The sequence below is a fragment of the Lasiosphaeria miniovina genome (genome assembly GCF_030549165.1).
Source record: "Lasiosphaeria miniovina strain SMH2392-1A chromosome Unknown B0T26scaffold_8, whole genome shotgun sequence".
Classification (NCBI taxonomy): domain Eukaryota; kingdom Fungi; phylum Ascomycota; class Sordariomycetes; order Sordariales; family Lasiosphaeriaceae; genus Lasiosphaeria; species Lasiosphaeria miniovina.
Genome location: NW_026848227.1, coordinates 3,688,429 through 3,704,851, shown reverse-complemented (window position 1 = coordinate 3,704,851; position 16,423 = coordinate 3,688,429). Strand labels below are relative to the sequence as shown.

The 16,423-nt window shown below is 54.3% G+C and overlaps 4 protein-coding genes across 4 annotated transcripts; all 4 read right to left on the bottom strand.

The window, feature by feature from the left end:
• Positions 1–525: 525 nt before the first annotated feature.
• Positions 526–2,472, bottom strand: B0T26DRAFT_733418 (uncharacterized protein). Its single transcript, XM_060443148.1, has 2 exons — positions 1,649–2,472; positions 526–1,575 (listed from the first exon to the last, which is right to left on the bottom strand). The coding sequence occupies exons 1-2, from the start codon at positions 2,340–2,342 to the stop codon at positions 644–646; spliced, it is 1,626 nt and encodes a 541-aa protein (XP_060290816.1). The 5' UTR covers positions 2,343–2,472; the 3' UTR covers positions 526–643.
• A 2,525-nt stretch (positions 2,473–4,997) lies between these two features.
• Positions 4,998–8,293, bottom strand: B0T26DRAFT_757452 (uncharacterized protein; the record flags this gene model as incomplete). Its single annotated transcript, XM_060446248.1, has 5 exons — positions 4,998–5,184; positions 6,573–6,655; positions 6,864–7,211; positions 7,371–7,931; positions 8,018–8,293. The coding sequence occupies 5 exons, from the start codon at positions 8,291–8,293 to the stop codon at positions 4,998–5,000; spliced, it is 1,455 nt and encodes a 484-aa protein (XP_060290815.1).
• Positions 8,294–9,513: 1,220 nt separating this feature from the next.
• On the bottom strand, positions 9,514–10,704 carry B0T26DRAFT_657548 (uncharacterized protein; the record flags this gene model as incomplete). Its single annotated transcript, XM_060438794.1, has 4 exons — positions 9,514–9,773; positions 9,825–9,892; positions 9,951–10,425; positions 10,503–10,704. The coding sequence occupies 4 exons, from the start codon at positions 10,702–10,704 to the stop codon at positions 9,514–9,516; spliced, it is 1,005 nt and encodes a 334-aa protein (XP_060290814.1).
• A 2,077-nt stretch (positions 10,705–12,781) lies between these two features.
• Positions 12,782–14,425, bottom strand: B0T26DRAFT_625561 (major facilitator superfamily; the record flags this gene model as incomplete). The annotated part of the gene is made up of 2 exons (XM_060436170.1): positions 12,782–14,046; positions 14,185–14,425. Coding segments are annotated over 2 exons (1,506 nt in total), but the record flags the coding sequence as incomplete, so codon positions are not given.
• Positions 14,426–16,423: the final 1,998 nt, after the last annotated feature.

The window sequence follows — 16,423 nt, the reverse complement described above, 5'->3', positions numbered from 1 at the left end:
GGCAGGTCTTGAGTGAGAAAATTCTCAACAATTGATTTGGGGTATTAGAGCACGAACCGAATGCTTCTGGCGGTAGATACGGGGGCTTTTTGGGGTCCCTTCCGGAGCTTGGCCTGTGAAGCTGCGAATCGCAGGAGATTGCTTGACGAGAGGTTCGAGTCGAGATGCGAAGAAGAGAGAAGGCAGAGTAAGCGGATGTCAGAGAAGAGAGAAGGCGGGGTAAGCGGAGGTCGGGGTAATTCCCAAGGTGCACGCCATGGCTCTCGATTGTGTATAAGCCAGCCTCCGAGACAGCTGCTAGAAGTGCCACCTTGTGGAAAGGCGAGCCTAAGGCGGAGACACGCAGCAGAGTAGTGTGGAGAGCTAGGCGTCGGTGTAAGTAGCCCTGATAAAGCATAGCGTTCTGGTGTCGTTCCTCCGCCGGGACCATGTCCGCAGCTTGGGTGGACTGCTAGTAAAGGAGGTGAAGGTGGGCTTTGTAGACGTCATCCATTAATGCCATCCATCATCCCATGTTCTAGTCTAGAGCGCTGCTTCCGTTATATCAGTAGTGTATGATTGTGTTCTTCTGCTGAGGTTTTTATATTAGAAATGCATACTCTACATAATTTCTTTGCACGAAACTCTCTCTTAATAAGACTATTTACGGAAGGGATAACTGAGATACAGTCACTTTCTCAGGCGGCGTCATCCTCGCGAAACCCCTGTATAATATACGAGAAATATCCTTGTAGAAGCGCAGGAGGATGACTACTAGAACAGAGACACAGGAGATGGGAATACATATTTTCCAAAAGTTGGCCCACTCTTTGTTGCTCGGGGCCCAGTCCCCTTGCATGTTAAGGACAGAGGCAGCCGTGCTGATAGGGAGGCAGAAGGTAGCGACCGATGTAAGGATGAGAAGAATCTTGTTCTGCGACATAGTGCGCTCTGCCTCCTTGAGGCTGAGCTGGCTCTCCATAATGGCGAGCAGTGACGTCAAAAGCTGAACGCCCTGATCGTTGCGCTCGATGGTTTGCGAAATGAGCTCGAGAGCCTGCCCTAGATCCATCTGGATGGCTTCCGAGACGTTGTCGAGCCGTTGTGAAGCTTGATTCCCAGCTGGCTGCGGTGGCAACAACGACCATGGGCTTTTAAGAGCGAGTAGATTACAGGTCGCAACCTGCTCTTTCACAAGACTCTTGTATTTCGCGATGCGGCGCCGTATGGTGAATAGGCTTCGCAGAGCGTGCTCGAGGTCGTCAGGGGTTTGCCAACGATTTCCGTTGCGATTTTCCAGAATCCACTCAATGCTGTTTAGGTCCCTGATGAAATATGTCGTCGCGCAGACCCATTCCGAAACGATGATGTCGAACATGCTTCGAAGGACAATTAGTGGCTGTGGGACTCCTGTCGTAATGAGTAGATCCTCGTTTTGCTCACACATGGCGGTAATTAGAGACCGATAAGAGAAGTTCTGGTGTGTGTTGCGCGCCAGCACATCTCGAGCAAATTTCAAGAGCGGCTTAGTTGTCTGGTTCTGAAGCGGTGGGTGTCTATCATCGACATCGAATGGGGGGTCAACTAATACGACTCCTAGATGGTAAGGGGAGAGTTAGCGAGTAATTTCCCAGCAGAGATAGAGTGACACAAGGAAGCTGAGCATTACCAGTCTTCCAGGCACCTTGCGCGTCAATATCAAACCAAGCGGCGAAGTGATGGCGGACCAGGGCAACGGGAGAAAAGTCTGTGCTATTTCCTTCTTTTCGCCGCCGCTGTATAGGTTCAATGCCTCCCGCTCGCCTGTCGTAGATATCCCACCATGAGCCCGTCTTTGACCGAACCCTGTCATCCTCCAACCGGACTGGACGAGTAAATTCGCGAGCCCCGACAACCTCAATGTTGACGTACTGCGAATCTCGACAAGTTCGTGACGACAAACGTGGCACGTGACGATCTATCCCATGGAAGTTGTACCAAGGCGGGCTGTCGAGGTATTCCTCCAGGAATTGTGCCAGTTGTTTCTCCGACGAATTGGGGTATCGAGTCACCAAGAAGTCCATAAACTCCTCGTCCACACGCTCAACAATAAAGATGCATGCACTGGCACCCGGATCCAGCTTGGTCGCCAAGTTGGAAGCGTTGAGATCGTGTATTGTTCCTAGCTGTCGTTTTCCATCGTATAATTGTAGTACGTCGATAGTAGACGCGTACCGGCTGGGCCGGGAAGTGTTGGGAACGAAGGCATTTCCAGCATTCACTGCTGATTTAGCCGCTGTGACAAGCTTATAGATGTTTGGAAATGCTCGTTCTCCAGGCATATCTGCCACTTGGCGAGTGCAAAAACCCCCTGGCGATTGCATGCTGGTAAGCTGAATGCCCGATGCCACTGCGGGATTTTTGGATTCAGATAGATGAGAAGATCTGTGGCGGAAAAGAACGTTCAGCCCAAGTCCCGGGCCATTACCTATATTAGTACCTGCCTGAAACGGGTGCCGGAAGAGCTATAAGGCAACCACAGAGCCTCAGGGCTGCTGGTAACACTTGGGGCGCGACCTGCCGGACAACGCCGACCGCCTTGGCTTTAGCTGATTGGCTCAGAAAACTAGCCTCAGCCTGCAGGCAGATTTGATGCTGGACCACTGCGCCCCGCAGGACCACCTCGGATTCAACCTCAGAAAAAGCCTCAATTCGCTCGGGATCGGTGGGCAATGACGTCTCGGTTAGACCTCAAAAATGGCCTCAACGCCTCTCGGAATTCTGCATGGGTCATGGCTGAGGAGATTGGATGGCTGATCATTTGAAGGCCCCGTGTTAGGCAACAGATGAGCTGCGGAGTGTGGCGCCTCTAATCGACTCCTCGCCTGGCTGGCCCATCCAACCATACCGGTGGGCCCAAACCGAGCCATGACACCCCCCCCCACCCCCCCCCCCCCCCCCCCCCCCAAAAAAAAAAAAAAAACGTGGGCACACAGAGTGAGTGACAAAATTTTCCCTTGGTGCGAGAGGCATCCATCTGCAGTAACTATGCCTTAGACAGGGCGACCCACTTATGCAATCGCCCCCCTTTGCAATCCCCTAACATCATCACGGCCTACCATAAGAATCGTCAAAATACTTAATTAACGTGTGTGATAAGCGAGATGAACAGACAAGCGAGTTGAACACTTTTGACGCGACGCGCCTCCTCTCTACAAAACACCAAATTCCTCAACAAACTCAAATGTCTCTTCCTTCATACGAAGCTAGGGTGAATTTGGCCCTCAGGGCTATTCAAAACGACCCAAAACTCAGTATTCGAGCTGCAGCAACAACATATCAAGTCACGGTAAATACTATACGCAACCGACGCGACGGCAAACCTGCACGACGTGATACTCCAGCCAATTCGCGTAAGCTTACGGATTTGGAAGAGAAAACGATTGTTCAGTACATCATTGAGCTATGTGCGCGCGCATTTCATCCCCGGCTTTCGTACGTAGAAGATATGGCCAATCGATTGCTACGCGAACGCGACGCGCCCTCTGTCGGTACACGCTGGGCTCACAACTTCGTCAAGCGCCAGCCAGAACTTCGGACGCGTTTTACGCGTAAATACGACTACCAGAGGGCCAAATGCGAAGATCCAAAAGTTATTCGCGAGTGGTTTGCGCTTGTGCACAACACGAAGGCCAAGTACGGTATCCTTGACGAAGATTTGTACAATTTCGACGAGACCGGCTTTATGATGGGCATTATCATCCCCGCTATGGTAGTTACTACCTCTGATGGCCGTGGTAGGGCTAAGCAAGCCCAGCCTGGTAATCGAGAGTGGGCTACAGTCATCCAAGGAGTGAATGCTCTAGGCTGGACTATCCCACCATTCATTATCTTAGCTGGGCAATATCACCTTGCTAACTGGTATCAAGAGTGCAACCTTCCGGGTACCTGGCGTATCGCAACAACCGACAATGGCTGGACTACTAATGAGAAAGGCATGGATTGGATTCGGCACTTCGATTTCCACACAGCATCTCGTACGAAGGGAATATACCGACTGTTAATTCTCGACGGCCACGATAGCCACCACTCCGAAGAATTCGAGACTTACTGCCGGGAGCACAACATCATCACACTCTGTATGCCTCCGCACTCTTCACACCTACTTCAGCCATTGGATGTTGGTTGCTTTGGGCCGTTGAAGAAGGCGTACGGCTGTCAGATTGAGCAGCTGATGCGGATGAACATCACACATATTAGCAAGCTGGAGTTTCTTTGTGGGTTTAGAGAGGCGTTTTTTGCTTCGGTTACGGAAAGGAATATCCAGGGGGGGTTTGCTGGAGCCGGCCTTGTGCCGTACGATCCAGAGAGGGTGATATCCAAGCTGGATGTGCGTATTCGGACTCCAACACCCCCAGCTACAAGCCCAACTACATCGCTACCTTGGGTCTCCCAAACGCCACAAAACCCGAGAGAGGCTGCCTCACAGTCAGCGTTCATCAAAACTCGAATTTCCAACCATCAGGGCAGCTCTCCAACACCAATGTTGACTGCTGTGGATCGATTAGCTAAAGGTACGATGGCTATGATGCACGAGGTGGCTCTTTTGCGTACAGAGGTCTCAGCACTTCGGAAGGCCAATGAGGGGCTTAGTAAGCGACGGAGAGCCAAGAAAACACGTGTTCGGCTTGGAGGATCACTTACTGTACAAGAGGCACAGGATCTACTGGATCAGAAGGCTGTGGGTGGGCAGTTGGTCCAGGAAACACGACAAAATGGTGGTGGTGCAGGGGGGTCTCGTACGAAGATTCGATGCTGTGGCGTATGCGGCAAGCCTGGCCATAATGCACGTACGTGCAAGGAGGCTGCAGAATCGTCTGATTCATCTATTTCCGATTCAGTTATTGTTATTTCCTAGTGTTGTGGTTGTGTAATTGAGGGTAGTTGTGGTGAGGTTGTGGAAATTGTTCAACTCGCTTGTCTGTTCATCTCGCTTATCACACACGTTATAGGTTAAATTCTATGGAAAAAAGCATATTCTAGTCCTCGTCAATCGCCCTATATTGCTCAAGCCCACGGGCGATAATTTCTTCAGCTTCCTGGACCAGGTGTGCAGGCCTGGACTTGGTCTTCTTGGATCTCTTCTTGGGAGGCTTTTGACTAGCTTTTTGAGCTTCGTCAATTTCGTCAATAGTAGCAAATCTGTCGTTGGCGTCTATTTTGACCCTTTTACGTGAATAGGGCTTTTTGGATTCCAACTCGTTAGCTAAGAAGTCGTTTTTTGCCTTCAAAGCAGCGATTTCCGTATTCTTCTGATCGAGTGCCCTCCCTACCTTCGTCAACATAGAGCTAATCGATCGGCTTGAGGATCGCCTTCGAAACTTAGATCCTAATCTCGAGGCGGTAACAGATTTTACCGGCGGGCCTATACACACCCAAGTAGAGATTACGGTAATAAGCTAACAGCCTGAATCAATCGCCCCGGTCGAAGACGACGATGACGATATGCCTTTTTCCAAGTATACCTCGCAACGGCTGCAACGTGCCCGGCGAATGCCTTCCCGGTTCGCCGGCTCGATCATCGACCTGCCTAGGAGCTTACCTACTAGCGAAATCAGCCCTCCCTCCCTTAACCTTGCCGCCGACCTACCCGACGACCTACCCGACAATTCCACACCCTCAGATACCAATCTTAACGACGATTATATGTCCTTTCTTCGTATAAGCATTAGTCTTTCTATTTAGGAGCTTAAAAAATACGCTATATTGATGGAAGAGAGCCCAGCCTACTGGGCGGCGATGACATTACACCCTGGGCACAAAAGGAAGTGGGTGGATAGGTTCCTAGGAGAGGAGCAGTCTTTAAAGGCATATAAGGCGTACCGTGATCTCTACCTAGCTGAGTATGCCGTCGTAGCTCTCCCGTTACCGGCATCACTGGCACAGGCACCCCGTACCGGCCCGGGCGCTATTCTTGTCACTCATAACTACTACGACCCGCCTGACGACCCGGACCGGAAGGACGAACTGGCTGAATACCTTACAGAGGGTGTCAGGCCGGTAGATGACATAAAATCTTGGTGGTTTGGTCGTTAGGGCCGTTGGCCACGGTTGTCAAAGATGGCTTTGGACTTAATGTCTATTCCATCTATGTCATCAGAGCCGGAAAGGGTCTTCAGTGACGGGAAACTGATCGTTGGCACACAGAGGCATAGCCTTGGCGACGATACCTTCAATTTCATTATGTGTTTGAAGAATTGGGCATGTAAATGAGGTTTCTCGGGCTTTAGGGCTTTTTTTTTCCATCACCAAGGGCCATTTTACCTACTTTTTGGTGTAGCGGAAGATGCCGGCAAATATTATCAAATCAGTCAAATGCGGCCTACCTGCAAACAAATAACCACTTTTTGCCCTCAAATACAGTCAGCCAGGGCACCACATTTGACTGATTTGAATTTGTGCCAGCGCTGCTGTCCAACAGCGGGTTGCTTGTAGCTGAACCTGAGTCGAAACATCTGAAGGGGTAGCAAGGAACAGTAACACGCACACTACTAGCAGTCATTTCCTCCTCTTCACACCTGACACTCGGTAGCTCGCACTGAGCAAAAACAGACCACCGCTCAACCGCCCGCTCCCTCTCCACATTCTGCAGAAACCGCGAGTCCTGCTTCGGCGGACAGTTCTCCTCGGCCTCGTCCTCGCACGTGAGCAGGTATCCTTGGGCGGCGGTGGGTAATTTCACGCATGCACCCGACTTAAGCGCTACATCTCTCCAGCGGGCCAACGATGTGGGATTCCACCCCCATCATAAACTCCAAAGAAGGGGCAGGGGCCGATACCGCAAATACACCCGTAAGACACGCAGCGACAGCATTAGCGTAACGATCCCCCATGCATTCACGCACTTCATCGAGGATCGGGCTGCGCAGCCTGGTGTAAAACTCCTCTGGCATCTCTGAGCCACCGCGCAGGAGCGACAAGACGGGCTTCCACAGCGCAACTTCGATGAGAACGACGCCGAGGCCGTATATATCGTACTCCTTCCTGTACAATCCCTCAGCCTCTGCATTACGGATATCTTCTGGATGGCGGTAAAGGTCGTTGCCTAATTCCGACTGTGGTCTTTCCGAGAATTCATCCGTGACATCCGGGCGGGATAGGTCGAAACCGGTGATGACGAATTTGTGGCTTCCCAGGTCGGTGGAGTCCTTGCAGAAAGTGAGAATGTTGTCGCTCCGGAACGATTTGTGCAGCTAATTGGTGCTAAGAAAGCGGAACAGCGCCCTTGCAATGCGTTTTGCGAGTTCAAAGCGGTAGCCGAGCGGGCGCTTTCTCCCATCGGAACTGTCCCGATCGAGTGTTTCGAGCAGTGACATGGGGGATAAGGCTGGATCAGCCCAAGGAGGATAGACATAGACGATGCCAAGCCGGTCGCGGTCGCGTTCCCTGATGATCCCGAGCGCACTCGTTGTGTGAAATCCTTGGTCCTCGGAGCTCTTCCCCAGCAGTCGACACAAGTCAAAGGCGCGGAACAGTGCCTTCTCCACAAATGCGGGCGAGTAGCGTTTCAACTCGACTAGCACGTGTATTGTACGGGGTAGCCCGTCCTTTAGTGATGCAGTTCCCGTGCCTCTGGACCGTGTTACCTGATGAAAGGGGTCACTGGTGAGGTCGAAACGGTCAGTGTCAAGAACCCACGCGGAGAGAATTCTCACAAATGAGTCGTCGTTCTGCGGCGTGGGGCTGTTTCGAATTTTCCCGATGTTGACGGCCACGTTGGTGCTGCCGTCTTTGTTAACGGTAGCATTCACTATCTCCTTCAAGGGTGATGGGGCCTGGGATGCCGTGGCATTCGCCATCAACAGTCTCCTCAAAATGTCAGAGTCGTTGCCCGCAATGATATTGTGCAGCTCCGAGATCTGAGTCTTTGCATCCGCCAAGACCTCCGCAGTCTTGGCCGGTCGAAGGAGAATCTAAACTTTGCTAATGAGCTTGTCTCTTTTTGCAATGATGCTGACTTATTCTCGAGACGCTGGCGCTCCTGCAAGATCGTGCTTACGTTGAATTGCTGGAATGGATTGGTCGAGGCTGGAACAAGCGATAATCCATCCCCATCTTTTCCCGGCTTGTCATACCGGGTGAGGAACTTTCCAATCGAGTCGAGCCGGGAATGCAGGATGGCGTGGTACTCGGTGACTCCGCGAAGGATGTCGGGAATTTGGAGCTGGGGCTTGAGAGCCTGATCTTCAAGACCGCCAATGCGGACCAGTCCAGCTGCGTGACACCACGGGATAAAGCGCGGCTGTTGCCAATGAATCTCCACAATAACCTTCATAATGTCCGCCCCAAGCCCTTTGGCGGCTATGACACGGTCGTAAATGTCACAACATGCTGTCAGTGCCCCGATAAGCCCCGCAACAACAGTCGAGTGGTTTGTAATACCCTGCAGCCCACTGGGTCGTCTGTCTGTAAGGGAGCACGGGCTCCACAGAATGCTGGGGTTGGTAATTATGAAGATAGAACAAAGGGCAAGCTCCTATCGCACGGGTAATACAGTCAAATCGGAATGCCACTCAAAGTGTATGAGTGCAGTGAATGTGTATTGCTTGCTTGAAGAACCAAGCAAGAACTATCTAAGACCGTGGATACGGTCATCGTATTTATTTAATTATGGCGGGCCAGTAAGAGCTGCGCTCTTACTTGCCCGACAGGAAGGAGCTGCCTGGCGCCGGGCACTGCTAGCGTGCCGGGCCATTTCCCTGGTGCCAAGACCCTTCTTGGCACCGGGCCACCCCTGATTGGCAGTCCTTCCGTTTGCCTGGTGCCAAGAGCCCTCTTGGCACCGGGCACCGTCTGATTGGCTTTCGACAAGCGGGGCCCCCAGTCTTGTCTGAGGCGCCTGCCTTCTGCAGCTGGTCCAGTACGAACCAGGTTCGTCACGCCTGTGCGCGCGGCTGGTGTTTGGGGTGTCCTTTCCTTACATTTTCGCCGTAATTTCGTCTTATTTAGTCCCGGGGAGCTGCATATTATAGACATGCGAACCGCATTCCAACTTACTGTGTTACATCTTGCTCCTGAATCTGTTTTCTTCCCGTTGACCCTTCCTTTCTCCTTGTCTAAGCCATAGAAACTTTACATTAAGGCCATGCGAACCACATCCCAATCCAGCAGGCACCGCCGCCATCCTTACCCTTGTTGCTTCTAATTATTCAGAACTGCTGTAAAGATAATCAGACACCAGCCGAATTTGTACGGCCAGCAGGGCAGCACGAGCAGGGCAGCACGCAACCCGTAAGCATCCGCAAGAGAAGGGTCATCAAAAAGGCCAGAGTCGAAAAAGAAATAATTCCATTCTTATCTGCACTCGGGTATTTATCCAACTCAGTCATTGAAATCGTCATATATACACGTACATCTGGTTTTCGCCCAGCTGCAAATAATAAAGCCTACCAGGTCCCGGCCATGGCAAGACACCTCCCCAATACATGAGTGTCAATGCGACAAACATGCCCGCGGTGACCGACCCAGGCAAGTGGCAATTGTAGTTGTGGTCGACTACGCCTTCATAAACGTCAGGGGTGAGATACTCCTCAGCTCCATGGTCTTGGGGAAGGGCGAGAGCTGGGGCATTTCCAGCGTCTCGGAGCTTCTGCCCGCTGTGAGGCGGCGCTCGTCATTAACGTATAGTCTCGCGGGCGTCGCGCTGCCGGCGCCCGAGTTGCCCCGGATGAGGGCTCGCAGGACGGGCAGCGACGCGGCCATGATGGTGATCGCGCCCTCTGCGCTACCCCAGATGGTCACGGCGACCGTGTCGGCTGGACGGGTAGTTGCAGTTAGAATTTGCTCTTGTCATGGGAATTGTGCACGAGACCTACTTGGGTCTCCGGCGAGATTCGGAAGCATTGCGCACTTGACAAACGACGCAATGCCAGCCCTGAAAAATGGTATGTCAGCTTCATCCCACGGCAGGTGGATCGAGGGGCAGCACTCACACGATGCCCATGCTCATGGCTATTATGACGCCAAACTTATCTCTCTTGGACATGGTCCATTTCCACAGTATGACAGTGGGGAAGAGGGCCAGGACGACGTCCATGGCGCCCGAGTAGCCGGCGGACCACTGAAACAGGTAGATGATTTTCTTCTCGGAGATGCACGTCCCGTCGACGCTCTTGTCCCAGATGCGGGCGACGGGTTTGCACTTGATCCACATGAACAGCATGGCGGTGCCCATGATGGCGTTGAGGGTGACGATGATGAACCAGATGGCCACCCTCATCCAGCGCTCCGACAGGCGCAGCAACGTCAGGGCGAACGATGTCTTGCTCAGGGTGGCGGCGAGCACCGAGAAGAAGCCGGCGAAGACGGCGACGAACGGCATTTTTGGCAGGTTCTCGGGCCGCATGTCGTAGCCGTGTTTGCCGTAGTCGAGCGCGACGCAGACCGACGTCGTCGATGCCGAGACACCTAGCGAGATCCGTTGTTACGTTTAGCTGCCATGTCGGCGGGATTCTCGGGATAGCAAGGGGGCGCAACCAAGCCACATACCCACGACGCGATGAGCATGTAGTCGTCCCACCAGAGGCGCCGGCCCCTCGACAATTTGCAATATATCCTCAGGCCCACAAAAGCCAGCGACAGGCTGGTGAGGAGCCAGAAGATAGCATTCAGCTCGGGGCCGAGGTCGTTGTGCGGGAGGCCGTCGTCTTCTGCGCGCCGGGCCGATGCATAATTTGTTGACCGCATGGCGAATGCCGCCGTCGCCGCCATGTTGCAGCCAGAAGTGGGCGATGGAGCCTCAACTGCGTTTCGAGGCAGGACTGATCGCTGTAGGGCTGCCGTGACATATGCCACTGCACGGGACCATTGCGGCCGACAGCAAGAAAACAGAAGAGTTGAGCAGAGTCGAACTGAGCTAGGCCGGCTGTCGACACGGGTGATGGAGAAGATATGGAGATGACAATACGGGCGGAGAAGACCGGGAGGTGGGGCCGCGTGCTTGACGTCGCAGGCTAACGGGGGGGCTAACTCTCCCCAGCCAGACGACCGAGGCTGGAGTCGCCAATGAGGGCGCTGAATCGCTCAGTGCCCTCACCGGGCCGGGAGTGCGAGCCGCATTGACCTCTTGGCCTGCTCGCTCTGAGGCGAGTGAGGGGACGCGCTGCACCAGCCTCCGCACTCATCACAGGCGGACCGAAGGGGGCTAGCTGGTGCTTTGTACATATCTGGGGAGGACTGCAGCAGGTCAGACAGTCCTTGCAGCCACGATGTCAAACGTGACTGTTGTCGTCGTATCCCCAATACTCTTGCAGTCCCCCAAGCCTCCCGCTCGGCCTGCTACTCCCTTGCAGTGGCAGTTGCGCCCAGCGTGTTGCGTGCATCTTCGCCGAAGTCCCCCTTTCTTTGGTTCCGGCCCCGGATTATGGACGCGCGGCGCATCTGCCATTCCGGGACCCCGGGTTCTGATCGACCGACTCTGGCGCCGAGCTAGTCGCGGCGAAGGGCACATAACGCCAAGGCATCAGTCGTATTTGCCCAAGATTGTCTCTCCTCTTTTGCTTTGCTTTTCCCCCGCCGTCATCAAATCCCATGTTGCAACTTGTCACACTTGATTTGTTGCGCACCGACTCAACGTTCGTCTGGGCGCCCTAGACTGGACTGCGAGACAAGTCTAGTCTGCCCCGTTCACTCGAGAACTAGCGCGAGGACCGCCAGAGATTCAACCTGTTTCGAGAAGTCCGCCTTCTGCAATGCTGCACGAGAGTGAGAAAGGGGACAGGCGCGGCTACCCAGCCATCTCTAATGAAAAAATGCATACGCTTGGGCGGGTTGAAGGGCTAGCAGGTTTTGGGATGCACACACAGACCAGCGGTTTGAAGTGGGAGCCCTTGAAACGCGGCACCCCACCCTCCACGAACCATATGCGCTGAGTTGGGCACATGGTATGTATTGCCAAGTGGTTGAATTCCGGCGATCATCATGCGCAGCTGGCTAGGCCGATCTAAGGCGATCATAAAACATATTCCTGCGACAAGTCAGTGTCGACTCCAGCCAAGGCGCACCTAACCCCTTCTGACCCGGGTTGGTAGAAAACCAACCACTGATCATTCCGCATCCCGCGCACTCCCGTCAATCACCAATTCGCATCATCCGACGCTAGTTGGCACACCCTCTTGGCACGAAACACCAAACGTATTAACCCCTCCCTGACTGTGCTGAGCTGGCGACGACGACGAAGTTGGGCGTCACTTGGCGTTTCTAAAGTCGGGAAAGCATGCAATTGAATCTGAAATCGTGATAGATTCGTCAAGGTACCAGGGCTGCTAACCGTGCACTGAAGTGCACCTGAAATCTCTTCACTTGTTTTCAACTATAACCTTTTGTTTTCAACCATAACCTTTCGTTGGTCTTGTTGACGGTGGTGTTAGGTTAGAAACCCTGGAATTGACCTCTCGGCTGCTGATATATGTCCACTGGGCAATGCTCAAGGGGAAAGGTGCTGCTTCGACATACCTGATCATCGTCTAGGGATGCAACGGTTCGACCAAATCCTTGCGCGAAATGATTGAACAGAAAAGAAGAAGAGAAAACCCCCAGGCATTCAGACACCCTGACTCGTCGTCTCAGCCACACGTATCACCTTGTCCCCGAGATAGAAGGTGGTTATGCTGGTCTTGTCGCCCAGCTCGTGAGACATGAGCGGTGTGGGCATGCTCCCAGTCCAGTCCTGTGCCGAGCCTCCGTTGTCCGCCGAGCCCGACTCTCGCTCCTCCTGGGAGCCCCCCTTTCCTGGCCTTTCCGATCGCTGCACGAGGATGAAAAGCCCGGCGATCAACATGCCTAGCCCGCCCAGCCCGACGGCAAACCAGTAAGCAGCGCGAAGCCCGGCTAGGCGGACCGCGATGAGATGCGGATTTGAAACGGACAGCGGCGATGGCGGTCCATCCAACCCTTCCACGTTTGCAGCATGGACGAGAGAATTCTTGTGGATTGATCCGGCCAGGCCGAGACCGCAGCTGATGCTGTAGTTGACGACTGTCGCGACGAGGCTTGCCGCAATGCCCTGTTTCTCCTTCGGTAACGCCGTCGACAGCAGGATCGTGGCTGCCGGGAACGACAGGTTCATGGCACCTGGCATGAGCAGGACTGCAACAAAGGTGTTGGCCCAGTACGACTGCTCCAGGGGCATGATGGCAATCAGCAAGCTCCCCAGCAGGAAGAAGAACATGGCAAAGAACATGACCCACGAGACGGCCACGCGACGCAGCAGCCAGACGGTGAGAAAGGCGAAGAAGAGGCCCGTGATGGCCACGGGGAATGTCTCGGCCGAAGTAAGTAGCGCGCTATGGCCGCGCAGATGCTCGAGGAAGAGGTACAAATAGTAGACCCAGATGCCGTGGCTGCTCCACCCGGCAAATACGCAGGCCAAAGTGAAGGCGGCGTTGCGCTGAAGTCCGCGGATGGGGATAATTGGCTGGGTTGCGACACGGAGCTCAACCCACATGAACGTTCCCAGAAACAGCAGCCCCGCCACCAACAGGCTCGGGATGTAGGGGTTGCTCCATCCGACAATGGGCGCCTGGTTGAGCGCAAAGTTGACCAAGACCAAACCCGCGACGCCCGTGACTGCCCCAGGCCAGTCGAATTCGGGCTGCTCGCCGTCGGGGTTTCCGTCGGGGTTTCCGTCGGGGTTTCCGTCGACGTTCTCTTCTTGGTCGGGGATAACAAACTTGGACACGACAACCAGACACGCGCAGGTGATGGCCAGCAGCCAGAAGCACCAATGCCAGGATATGGTCTCGGCGACGAGCGCCGCCAGCACGGCACCCACGGCGGCGCCCGTCGGGCCGGCCGCGCCGAAGCATGCAAAGGCCAGGTTACGCTTGAGCCCGATGGGAAAGGTGCGGCCGATCAGGGCGATGGCGTTGGGGATGACTAGCGCCGGGCCGATGCCCTGGAAGGCCCGAAACGTACTGAACAATACGAGCTGCGACCGGCCGCAGAACCCGGCGATCAGCGACCAGAGGCTGAACCACGCCCACCCGAGCATGAAGATGCGTTTGTGTCCGTGTATGTCGCCCAGCCTGCCTGTGCGTGGGGTTTCCGGGCCGCGAGTTAGAATATGTTTTTCACGAGGTAACGAGTTGCAATTAAGACAAGTGCAGGAGATGTGAGCGGTCCAACTGGGCGTGTGAGACCATAGTCCACACCTAGCTCAATGCTCACCAGCTAGAAGGATGAAGGTTCCGACAGTCATGCTGTAGGCAGCTGAGAACCAGCTCAGGTTGCCGTAGTCGTGGATGTCAAAGTACTCGGAGAGGATCAGAAGCGGGGCGACCGTCTGGTTCATGGCGGCGAGGGACAGGAACTGGGCGAGGCAGAGCACGAACACAAAGACGGCTTCGTGGACGCGATCGCCGCGCGTCGGGGGTGGTCTCGGGCGCGGGGGCGGCTCTGCGTTCGGGGCCGGCATTTTCGTGCTTGCTATTCTTCCCAGCCTGACTAGACTTAGGATGGGTGCTAGATGGGTGGGTTAGAGGTCGAGGGCCCGTGGGGGGACGGCGCAAGCGTATTCTGCAAATTTCGCAGGTGAGAGCAGGATAAGATTGAAGCACAGGAGAGGTGCAAGACAAGTTTAGCCAAATTTGGAGAAAGAGACGAAGAATACCGATGACAGCAACGTTCAGGCATTTTTTTTTGCTCCCATTTCACCCCATCTGCAAGGAGCATTCTTATTGAGGGCGGCGTCTGTGGTCGCCGCCTTCAATCGGGTCCCATTCACCCAGGCTGTGAGTTGATTCCAGGTTCGATTGTTTCTCCCTCGGTGTTCCGGTGTGCTTGCAGCGCAGAAATTCTGCATATTGTGACCCGAGATGAATCCGCCCGTCTCCAATGCTGCCTGATTGGCCCACAAGATGTAAGTGCGCCCTGGGGAAGGCCGGAACGTCTCTCCTGTCGTCCCTGCCCTGCCAGGTTCTGCTTCTCATGCATGGCCGGGAAGGAGCCTAGCGGCTGCCTTGGCTGGCGTGCGAGGCTCCGCTTCGTGGGGAAGGAGCGGCACGCGGGGGGAGGGCAGGCATAGCCACGGTGACAGTGGTCTGCGCGTACTTGGTAGCGGATGCTGTACCTTAATTTCGTCCGCGAAAGATGCAGCGACAGCGCCTGCCTTGTGGCCCCATCCGCGCATGAAGTCGCATCACTTCGGTCGGCAGCGGCGCTTCTGTCTCTCTCCAATGGGCGGGGAAGTTGAGGTAGTGATACTGTACGAAGTACGTACGCGAGACATGTTCACGTGTGCTCCAGTCTTGTCCTAGAGCCTAATCTACCGATTCTGTCCATGTCATTTTCCCAGTCTAAAAGAGCAACGGCGTACCACCAGCATAGTGTAACGCGAGGAAAGACTTGTTTCCTGTCCCAGCCGGACATGGTACAGCAGCTGGCGAGAGCCCCTTCACAAGCGGAGCCCCTTCACAAGCGGAGCTTACATGCATCTGACGATTTCGGACGCGAGGGGAGGCAGTGAATCGGGTGTGGCTACGTGAATACATGTTCCGGAAGCTTGCTGACTCGCGCCACCACCAATCGCGGGCTGCTATCGATGGCTTGGCAAAATGAAAGTCCGCCGGCGGGAATGGTGGGAGCATCATACGTTAACGACGCAGTCTATCAAGCCTACCGATTCGCTGGTGGGCCGTTTCATGTTTCGACCGCGGCGGTCGTGTTTATCCACCCAAAGCTGGCCTGCGGTGTGTCGCACAGTCTCGATTTCACGGCGGGGGGACGGCGTTGGAGCTGCGGGAGGTGCCGTCTCGGTCTTAGCAGCCGTGTCGGTATGCGCACCTCGGTGTTTGACAGCGGGATGCATTAGCAGAGGATATATGTGGTATGCTGGTCCTGCGGGCCTCGGGGCGTGCTTAAATATCCGGTTGGTCTGAACGCTCCAAGTCCTTGGTTGATGCCGACTTCCAAATGTTGTAATTTGGCCTCAAATGCGAATGTCGAGCGCACAGCACCGGATCTGGGAGCTGGAAGCAGTGAAGTCGGGGCTCGGGGTTCCAAGTGGCCGTCTTCACTTGAGCATGCCCCGACCACGAGACAAAGACAGAAATTACTCCCGTATAGAGCCTCGAATTAATTAAGGGTCTAGCCCTTGCAAGGCGGGGTCTTGGCTCAATTAATTAATTTTAATTAAATGTTAATCGCCATATCGCCTGCCTTTCCAGTGCGTGCCAAGGTTTGCTTGCAATCTGTCCTGGCAGATGTAAAAAGTCTAAATGCACGTCTATCCAGATTGGGCAACTGAGTGCTCGCACAGCTTACACTTGTGAAGGAAAAAGAAGAGCCGCCTCGCCTCTGATATGTTTTGATGTCGTGGTTATTCATGACTGTGATCATGAGGAGATTGGGCATAATTAGTGCCGCAAGGTTTGCGCCCCCAAGAGCACATTCATATTAAACATCCAAC